This window comes from Dipodomys ordii, unplaced genomic scaffold, assembly GCF_000151885.1.
Source record: "Dipodomys ordii isolate 6190 unplaced genomic scaffold, Dord_2.0 Scaffold175, whole genome shotgun sequence".
Classification (NCBI taxonomy): domain Eukaryota; kingdom Metazoa; phylum Chordata; class Mammalia; order Rodentia; family Heteromyidae; genus Dipodomys; species Dipodomys ordii.
The window spans coordinates 540619-549926 of record NW_012267391.1 but is presented as its reverse complement, the minus strand read 5'-3'; the positions used below and the strand labels follow the sequence as shown (position 1 = coordinate 549926).

The following is a 9308-nucleotide window of genomic DNA, read 5'->3' as shown; positions in this document are numbered from 1 at the left end:
GAGGGAGGGAGGGGGAGAAGGAGGGAGGGAGGGATAGCTATAAAATTACAATGAAATAAATGGGGGGAAAAGTACATCAGAATGTACAACTTGTTTGTAAAATATCACTTATTCAAATGCAGCTTAAAGAGACTAAGAGTTGGGCATGTTGGCTTACATACATAATCCAGCAATTTGGAAGGCAGAAATGAAATAATTGTGGTGTGAAGCAAGTCCTGGCAAAAAGGTAGAGCATATGTATCTCAAGATACAAGCTGGGTATAGCAATGCACATCTGTAATTCCAGTTATTCAGGAGACCTAGGAAGGAGGATCAAGATCTGAGGTAGACAGGCAAAATGATGAGACTCTGTCTGAAACATAGCTAAAACAAGAAAGGGCTGGTAGTATGGTTCAAGTGGTAGAACACCCATCTAACAAGAGTAAAAGTCTGATTTCAAACCTCAGCACCCCTCCTCACAGATTTTTCTTTTCTTTTCTTTTTTTGAAATAACTCAGGCCTGGGTACTGTCCCAGAACTTTTTTGCTCAAGGCTAGCACTCTACCATCTCTACCACTTGAGCCACAGTGCTACTTCTGGCTTTTTCTGTTTATGAGGGATAGAACCCAGGGCTTCATGTATGGTAAGCAAACATTATACCACTAAGCCACATTCCCTACTCCAGATTTTCTGGATTATTCTAACTTCCAAGCTTTACAGAACTCAATTCTTTAAATGTCCAAAAAATACTTAGCTCCTTTAGGACCAAAAAACATTGAAGTAGCTCATGACAAAGATCAAACTGATTAAAATAACTTGGCACAAAGTTTTTCCATAAAAATGGTAAGGCTGCAAAGAAAAATAAATCCCTAAAACAATGAGAAAATGTGAGGAAGTGAAGGTGTGGCTAAGAAAAGCTAAGGAAAAGAAAAAGCGAGGCCCTATGAAAAAGAATGTAAATAAAGGTTATTAGTGAGACTACAACATAACAGAACCAAAAAATTAGTAATCAAACAGTGGTTAAAAAAAAAAAACACAACAAAAAAAACCCCAAAAAACCAAAGTGCTGGGCGCTGGTGGCTCATGCCTGTAATACTAGCTGCTCAGGAGGCTAAGATCTGAGTACCAAGGTCAAAGCCAGCCTGGGCAGTAAAGGCCATGAGACTCATCTCCAATTAACCTCTAGAAAACAGGAGCCGTACTGTGGCAGTGTTAGCCTTGAGCTGAAGAACTGAGGGACAGCGCTCTTGCCCAGAGTTCAAGCCCTACGACCAACAACAACAACAACAAAATCAAAGCATCTGAACTTTAAAAACTCTTCTGTCAATAGGAAATGCCAAAAATAATACTTAGACAAGGAAAACTGTGCTAAGGACATGATGGATGACCCAGGTCATCTCCCTAACAATCATGAGGCTCTGAATTTTAATACCAAAACCTACTGACAAAAAGGACTAAAGTGGATACTAAAAATCTCAAGAGTATGCACAAAACTATGTTTATAAATTCAGTCATTAAGTCCTTTCATAAAAGAAAAAGAAAAATCAATTCAAGTAGGAAACTATGTTAAAGATTAACAAAAACTTTATGATTAAAAGTCCAATAGCAATATTTATCAATTTTATATATTAACCAAGGGCTGAAGCTAGAGTTTGGAGGAGATAAAGCAATTAAAATCACTGGTAAATCTGATAAAGGTAGGAATGTGCGGTGGGAGGTGCATGCAATTAAAGGACATGACATTTTAACATTGTAAAGTTTAATTCACATTTCCTGCATAGGGAGGAGAAAACATTTCTCTACTTTTTTTCTATTTCTCCCAACTTTATCCTGTTATACTAAAATAAATCTTTGCTAAAACTTTTGTGAGATTCTCCCTATTGGAAGACACCTTGAAATGTTTTCCATATGTGGATCTCAAAGTGATTTTGCATAAGAAATGGGAAACAGAGAACACCTCATTCATCATCTGGTGACAGAAACTAGCAACTCTGATCCAAGACTAAACCTCACACATAAAAGAATAACTTGTTTCTTTGAGGATTTGTTTTTGGGAGGTTAATTTTTTGAGCTCTGAGTATTTTAGATAAAAGGCCTTTGTCTGATTCATTGCTAATAAAAATCTCCCATTCTGTGAGCTTTCTATTTATCTTGCTAGCTATGCCATTTGCCATCCAGAAACCATTTCAGTATGATGCAATACCTACCATTTATCTAGTCATTCTTTGATTTGTTGTGATTTGGAATCTTTACTTAAGTTTTGACCTGGGCCTAGGAACCTTAGTGTTTCCCCTATCCTTTCCTGTAATATTTTCAGGGTATCTGGTCTTACATTGAAGTCTTTAATCCATTTGGAGTTGATTCTAGTGCAGGGTGAGATATAAGGATCTAATTCCAGTTTTCTGCACATGTATAGCCAATTCTGCCAGTACCATTTGTTGAAGAGACTTTCTTCCACCCTATGTTTTGGATCCCTTATCAAATATTAGGTGGTTATAGGTTTGTGGTTTCATTTCTGGATTTTTTTACTCTATTCCACTGGTTCTCAGGATATACTTAGGAGGGGACTGAAAGATCTCAATAGCTATGTGCATAAGATCATATAAAATGATGCTCATAGAAATGAACTCCAAGAAAAGGAAGAAGTTTTACTGTTTGTGGTTCTTTTTTTTTCTTTTATTTTCTTCTTTCATTTTTACTTCTGTCGCTGTTTTTGATTTCTGTACCCTTTCTTGTATATAAGTTTATCTGATTTGGAGAGGGGAAGAGGAAGCACAGAAATGGTGGGACAAAGGGTGCACCAATTTAACAGTGAAACCCACTAGACACTATGTTGGAATGAACTACATAACTTTGTGGGGAGGAAAATAGGCAGGGGAGAAACTGGGAGAGAATGAAGGAGGGGGCAACACTGTTTAAAAGAAAATGTACTCATTACCTGACTCATGTGACTAACCCTCTGTACATCACCTTTACAATAAAATTTAAAAAACAAACAGTAACTTCATGTTTTTGGTCTAGATCACGACTTTTGTCAACGAATTTCCTGGCAACTGAATTTCCTGAAATAAGATAGGGAAATAACTTTTTGGTAGGGTTAGCAATCTACTTTCAGCTCAGAAGCAGCTACTGAAGACAGACCATTAACTCTCTGAATCTCTTTTAAGATTAAAAGGAGTCAAAGTCCTTTGGGGGGAAAACAAATTAATAAATGTCAAAAGGGCATAAGACAGTCTTTGGAAACAGGAAATAGAAACTGAAATGCAAGCAAACAACTAAGGTCCTCTGTAGTGCTAAATTACAAGAACAGGAGAGAGAAAGGTCTTCTGGTATAGATTTAGGCCCTTGAACTTGCTGGGCAGGTGCTCTACTTAAACAACACTCCTAATCCTTATTTAGCTTTATTTTTATTTTTGTTGGTCATCAGGCTTGAACTCTGGGCTTGGGCGTTGTCCCTATGCTCTTCAGCTCAAGGCAAGCGTTCTACACTTGAGCCACAGCATCACTTCCGGTTTTCTAGTGGTTTATTGGAGATGAGAGTCTCACATACTTTCCTGCCCAGGCTGGCTTTGAACCGTGATCCTCAGATGTCAGCCTCCTGAGTAACTAAGACTACAGGCATGAGCCACCAGTGCCTGGCTTTATTTTTTGCATAGTGTCTGTCTTCAGTCTCTGGCCTCACGTCTTTTAAAAAATCTATGCTGCTACTAATGAACTACCAGACTTGGCTTATTCATTGAGATGGGGGTCTCATACTTTTTGCCAGGGTTGGTCATGAACTATGATCTTCCCAATCTCTGCCTCCCAAGTAGCTGGGACTACAAGCGTGAATCACTTTCCCCAGCCAATAATTAAGTTCTACACAAATTCTTTTTTTTTTTTTTTTTCTGGTTGTGGGTCTTGAACTCTGGGCTTGGGCGTTATCCCCCAGCTCTTCAGCTCAAAGCGAGCACTCTACTGCTTCAGCCACAGCTCCACTTCAGGTTTTCTAGTGGTTTATTGGAGATAGAGTCTCGTGGTCTTTCCTGCCCAGCATGGCTTTGAACTGCGATCCCAAGATCTCAGCTTCCTGAGTAGCTATGATTACAGGAGTAAGCCACCAGAGTCTGGCTGTTTTCTGTTTTTACGTTTTTTTTTTTTTTTTTTTTGGGTCCGGTCATGGGGCCTGAACTCTGGGCCTGGGCGCTGTCCCTCAGCATTCCAGCTCAAGGCTAGCACTCTACCACTTGAGCCGCAGCGCCACTTCCAGCTTTTTTTTTTATGTGGTACTAGGGAATCGAACCCAGGGCCTCAGGTATGCAAGGCAAGTGCTCTACCACTGAGCCACCTTCCCAGCCCTGTTTTTTTTAACTGTATTTTTTTGTCATTTCTTTTTTGGTACTGGGGATCAAACCCAGGACGCTGCACTTGCTAGACAAGTGCTTTGCCAGTGAGGGACATCTCAGCCCACAAATTATTTTCTTTTGTGCAGTACTGGGTTTTGAACTCCAGGCCTTTTGCTTGCTAGGTAGGAGGAACTCCACTGCTTGAGATTCTCCAACCTTTGTTGCTTTTGTTATTTTTCAAATACAGTCCTGCTTTTTGCATAGGAAGGCTGGGACAATTAGGATTACAGGTATAAGTCATCATACTTAGACTTACACAATAATTTTCACTCTAAATTTTGACATTGTTCGTGACTGTACTGTAAAAGTTACTGTTAATAAGCAATTTTTCCATTTATAACTTTAAATGCTCAAATTAACTACAATAAAAAAATTGAATTAGGACTGGGAATGTGGCCTAGTGGTAGAGTGTTTTTGTCTACTATGCAAAAAGAAGCTCGGGGGCAGTGCCCAGGCCCTGCGTTCAAGCTCCAGAACTGGCCAAAACAAACAAACAAACAAACTAGGGCTGGGAATGTGGCTTAATGGTAAAGTGCTTGCCTTGCATGCATGAAGCCCTGGGTTCAATTCCTCAGTATCACATAAACAGTAAAAGCCAGAAGTGGTGCTGTGGCTCAAGTGATAGAATGCTAGCCTTGAACAAAAATAGCTCAGGGACAGTGTCCAGGACCTTAGTTCAAGCCCCAGGACTGGCAAAAAAATAAAATAAAAATGAACTAACAAATTTTATCTAAAATATTTTTAAAGAATTGACATGTAGCTCAGTGGTAGTGTGCTTGCATATACAAGGTTTTGATCCCCATCAACACAAGAAAAATACAGACAGACCAGAAAACATCTTAAAAGAATAGTTCTTAAGTCTAACTGATTACTACAATCACTTGATTACTTTTGAATACAAGCAGATTCCCTGGCCAACCTCACCCCAACTGGATCAACATCTCTGCAAAGATCTGTTTGCAGTTTCTTCCCATGTACCTCCTGTGATTCAGAACAGCCAATTTTGGGAACCACTGCCCTATAGTAAATCTTTATTCTTCTGTTTCCCATATCTCCTAGAAGATATTCTTGGAAAGTAAAAGGTGACCTATGCACTGACAGGAAGAAAGTAGAAATGTATAAAACAGCATAAGATTTGGTAGAAAGAAAGCAATGGTAAAAATACACAAAATATATATACATAAAGTTCAATAAATAGAAGACAAGGAAAAACAATTGATTTTCTGTCAACATACTTTCCACAAGGATGAAGTAATTAAAGGTATTATCAATCAATTCTCTTGTGAATGTTAAAGAGGGAGAAAGTAAACTACAGTTTTGAGAAACTAGAATTCAGGTAACCTATGGGTTAACGTTAAAGGAGATCTACTGTTATCCTGGGATTCTCAAATAAGTAAAAGAAGCTAGCATGTTTTCCTTCATAGAACACTTTATATACCTAAAAGACTTTCTTCTCTCACTAGTTTAAAAATGTGGGAAAAGTAAAAAAATATTTAATTTAAAATGTTTTGCCAAGTAAATTTAACATTCATGCTCCTTCTACTTAAGATCATTATTATTGATAGGAAGGAATGGATGTTTTTCTAATTCTCAAGTCTTTGTGTTCAATCACAAGTGGAAAGGCAATATGGAACCTAAGCAGAATTAGATTAAATTAGGCTATGTGAGGGTTTAAAACATTTAGTATAAAAGGAGAGGATTTAACAAGTGGTAATACAGTTTAAAAATGTAAGACACTCAGTCAAATGATATTAAAAATGCTTTACTTCTCTCTGTGAATAGTAACAATATAAAAATAAAAAGTCTTCATTTTGCTCTCTTATCTGCTTCATTGATCAATTACATGTGTTTGTGCTTGCTCCAAATTATTGCATACAAAGAATTATTATTCACTACACAACCCAAGCCGTACTAGAAGAATTTCTCACTTACATATAAATGTATAAGGAAAAAGAATGAAGAAATTATGATCTTTAATTCTCAACTCTTACACATCATCCAATTGCAGGAGCTTCCTTTCTTCAAACTTTCCTTGTCTCACTTGCTGTGTCAGTAACTACACTTAATAATAGCAGAGGTTATTGACAAAGATAGTAAAGATTACAATCACTCTCCAACCAATTCTAGAATTTTGTATTAGACAATAAATACATTGAGCAAAATTCCTACCTCAAAAATTTGTTCAAAATTCTGGAACTCCTGTAATCTTGCCTGAAATCCTTCAGCAAGTGCCCCACCTGTAATATACGGCCAGAGATTTTAAAATCTAATATAGAAATCTTCCCTTATCCCTGAGAAATATATCCCAAGGCCCTCATGCATGTCTAAAATTGCAGACAGTATTAAACCCTCCATGCAGTATAAAATGCCTTTTTCATATTACTTATGGGTTTATCATGTCCAGTGGCCATAATTTTTGAAGTCAGAACTGTAATGGTAAAAGTAGTACAAATTTCTTTTTCTTCACAATTTCACAGAATTTTTCTTTTTCCTTTTTTTTTTTGGTCTGTTGTGGGGCCTGAACTCTGGGCCTGGGCGCTGTCCCTCAGCTCTTCAGCTCAAAGCTAACGCTCTACCACTTGAGCCACAGCACCACTTCTGGCTTTTTTCTTTTTGCTTATGTGGTGCTGAGGAATCAAACCCAGGGCCTCAGGCATGCAAGGCAAGCAAGGGCTCTACCACTGACCCACCTTCCCAGCTCCACAGATTTTTTTTTTTTACTACAGCATATGATTTCTTTTTCCTTATTAAGTCAAATATTTTACCTTTTCACTTAAAGGAAACATTTTATGGATTCTTTTGGGGATATCTGAATTGCAAAAATCAGTAAAATAAGTTACTTTAACACAGCATTATAGTCATTGTGCAGCTCATCCAATAAGCAAGATGATGGAGTATACATTATGGATACATTGAAAACAAGATGATTAACATCACCTGGGGTGGCTACATAGTTCATCTTGCTACTCAAAACAGCAAGTGATTTAAAATTTGTGTTATTTAAGCCAGGCCCAGATAGCTCTCACTTGTAATCCTAGTTACTCAGAAGGCTAAGATGTGAGAATTGAGGTTCAAAGCCATCCCTGAGTAGATAAGTATGAGGGATTCTCATCTCAAATTAATCATTAAAATCCAGAAGTGAAGCTGTGGTTCAAGTGGTGGAGCACCATCCCTTAAACAAAAAAGCTAAGGTAGAATACAAGACCCTGAATTTAAGCCCTAGTATCAGCATAAATAGTTTAATTGTGAAATTTTCCACTTAATATTTTGAGCCTTGGTTGAACATCAGTTGTTGATACTGTAGAAAAGGGAGGGAAACACAAATGTATACAGCAAGGTAAGATTTTTGGTATACTATTTTTGTTGTTGTTGTTGTTAATGGGGCTTGAACTCTGCGCCTGTGTGCTGTCCCTCAGCTCTTTAGCTCAAGGCAAGCATTCTATCACTAGAACCACAGAGCTACTTCCAGTTTTCTGCTGGTTAATTGGAGATAAGAGTCTCACAGACTTTCCTGCCCAGGCTGGCTTTGAACTGTGATCCTCAGATTTCAGCCTCCAAAGTAGCTCTGATTATGGCTATGAGTCACCAGTGTCCAGCTCTGGTATAACATTTTTATAAGATACTTCTATGAAAAATAAAATCTAGGGACTGGGAATGTGGCTTAGAATGCTTGTCTAGCTTGTATGAAGCTCTGGGTTCAATTTCTCAGGATCATATAAACAGAAATAAACAAACAAACAAACAAATAAAAATCTAAAGCCAGGCACTGTTGGCTCATGTATATAATCCTAGCTACTTGGGAGGCTAAAATCTAAGGTTCACATTTTGAAGCTACTGTGGGCAGAAAAGTCTGTGAGGTTCTTATCACCAAGTAACTGCCAAATAAAGCCAGAAGTAGAGCTGTGGCTCAAGTGGTAGAACACAACCCTTGAGCACAAAAAACCCAAGGCCAGCACCCAGGCCCTGAGTTCAAGCTGCAGGACCTGCAACAGCACCAAAAAAAAAAAAAAAAGAAAAGAGAACAAAAGAAAGAAAACCTAGAGCTAAGGGAATTGCTTAAGTGATAAACATAGAGTATTTGGATAGCAATAATGAGGCCCTGAGTTCAAATGCCACTACTGCCAAAAAATGAACGCTAAAATTTAAAAAATTCTAAAAGCCTATATATAATTAATACATACCACCTTCTGGCATTCCTTGTACTTTGTGTTTTCTAGCACTAAGAACTTCCTTTGCTGAAACAAAGAAGATACGATTCCGTGCTTCTGAAGGACTAACAACTTTGAGCTCCTCTACTAAGAAATGCAGGCATCTTTCCATATGTTGTCTGCGTACCTACAAAGAATAAAGACATTTTAATAATTTAAACAAAACTAATTATAGAAAACAACCAGAGGCTGTAGTAAACTTCATTTATAGTGAAATTACAATAGTTCCCACATATCTAATAAATGTAGGAAGTTTTAGTAAATTTGATACTTGATCATAGGAAACCGCTCTTAAATTATCTTAATGGTATTCACATAACAATGTACATGACTTCAAGGAAAAAATTAACTTACATCTTCCATATATTCTGGCTCTGATGCAGAAGCATCCCAACGGTTGTTCAGAATGAAAATATTAGGCTTTGAAAGCCGCTCATTCACCTTGTGAAAAAAATGTTTCTCCTGAAAAACACCAAGAATCCCTTTTTAAAGATATTACATATTTATAATTGGAACTTTAATTTACAAAGCTGAATCATTTAGGTATCAATGATTAAGACTGCCACACCGACTCCAGTGGAGTCTGCTTAGCATGGGAAACCATCTATCAGACCTAAGATAGGGGCTTCAGAGACCTATCTCTGAGTTTTGGGACTTCACCGAAGTCTACCTCAGAGAATGGGGCTTTACAGAAACCTATCTCCAAGTTTTGGGACTTCACCGAAGTCTACCTCGG

General features: G+C 37.7%; 1 protein-coding gene across 4 annotated transcripts in view; it reads right to left on the bottom strand.

Annotated features, from left to right (window-relative positions):
- Positions 1 to 9308, bottom strand: part of Mfn1 (mitofusin 1) — a 62850-nt gene that overhangs the window by 37271 nt on the left and 16271 nt on the right. For all 4 annotated transcript variants that reach the window (XM_013033690.1, XM_013033693.1, XM_013033691.1 and 1 more), the window contains 3 exons: positions 8927 to 9034; positions 8546 to 8699; positions 6534 to 6601 (listed from right to left, as the gene is read on the bottom strand). In XM_013033690.1, coding sequence (XP_012889144.1) covers positions 6534 to 6601; positions 8546 to 8699; positions 8927 to 9034 — 330 coding nt within the window. The remainder of the gene's footprint in view (positions 1 to 6533; positions 6602 to 8545; positions 8700 to 8926; positions 9035 to 9308) is intronic.